Genomic DNA, 558 nt, shown 5'->3' on the forward strand with positions numbered 1-558 from the left:
TTCCTCTCCCTCTGAAGCCAGGCCACCCAAGAGGCAATAAGCCACTCCACTCTCCCTTCCTCTGTCATCCTAATCACACAAAAAATAAAACCATGAATAATCTGGTGGAAACAGTCTCACAGAATGGCTGGTAGACTCTAATAGTAACATTTTAATAACATAAAGCAATGTTTATTGAGAGCTTTGTGTCAGGCACCGTGCCAGGGCTTAACATCAATATAAACAATAAGAACGCTAGACAGCCCTTTCCAGCGGTGACGGCTTCCTCATGAGAACATGCCTCTTGCAAAGGATCTTCTTCATCCCTCTCCAGAAGAGGAGAAGAGGAAATGCAAAAAGAAGTGCCTGGTGCAGAGCCCCAATTCCTATTTCATGGATGTAAAATGCCCAGGATGCTATAAAATCACCACTGTCTTTAGCCATGCACAAACAGTAGTCTTGTGTGTTGGCTGCTCTACTGTCCTCTGCCAGCCTACAGGAGGAAAAGAAAGGCTTACAGAAGGATGCTCTTTCAGACGGAAGCAGCACTAAAAGTACCCTGTATCAAGATGAACGGGA

The 558-nt window shown here is 45.0% G+C and overlaps 1 protein-coding gene across 1 annotated transcript; it reads left to right on the forward strand.

Moving 5' to 3' along the window:
* Positions 1-264: 264 nt before the first annotated feature.
* LOC104983057 (40S ribosomal protein S27-like) lies at positions 265-541 on the forward strand. Its single transcript, XM_010832547.1, has one exon. The coding sequence runs from the start codon at positions 277-279 to the stop codon at positions 529-531; it is 255 nt and encodes an 84-aa protein (XP_010830849.1). The 5' UTR covers positions 265-276; the 3' UTR covers positions 532-541.
* Positions 542-558: the final 17 nt, after the last annotated feature.

Source organism: Bison bison, unplaced genomic scaffold (assembly GCF_000754665.1).
Source record: "Bison bison bison isolate TAMUID 2011002044 unplaced genomic scaffold, Bison_UMD1.0 scf7180017861109, whole genome shotgun sequence".
In the NCBI taxonomy this organism is placed as follows: Eukaryota; Metazoa; Chordata; class Mammalia; order Artiodactyla; family Bovidae; genus Bison; species Bison bison.

What these genes read in the sequence shown, in the direction of transcription:
- LOC104983057 (XM_010832547.1), top strand. Translation starts at nt 277, where the DNA reads ATGCCTCTTGCAAAGGATCTTCTTCATCCCTCTCCAGAAGAGGAGAAG.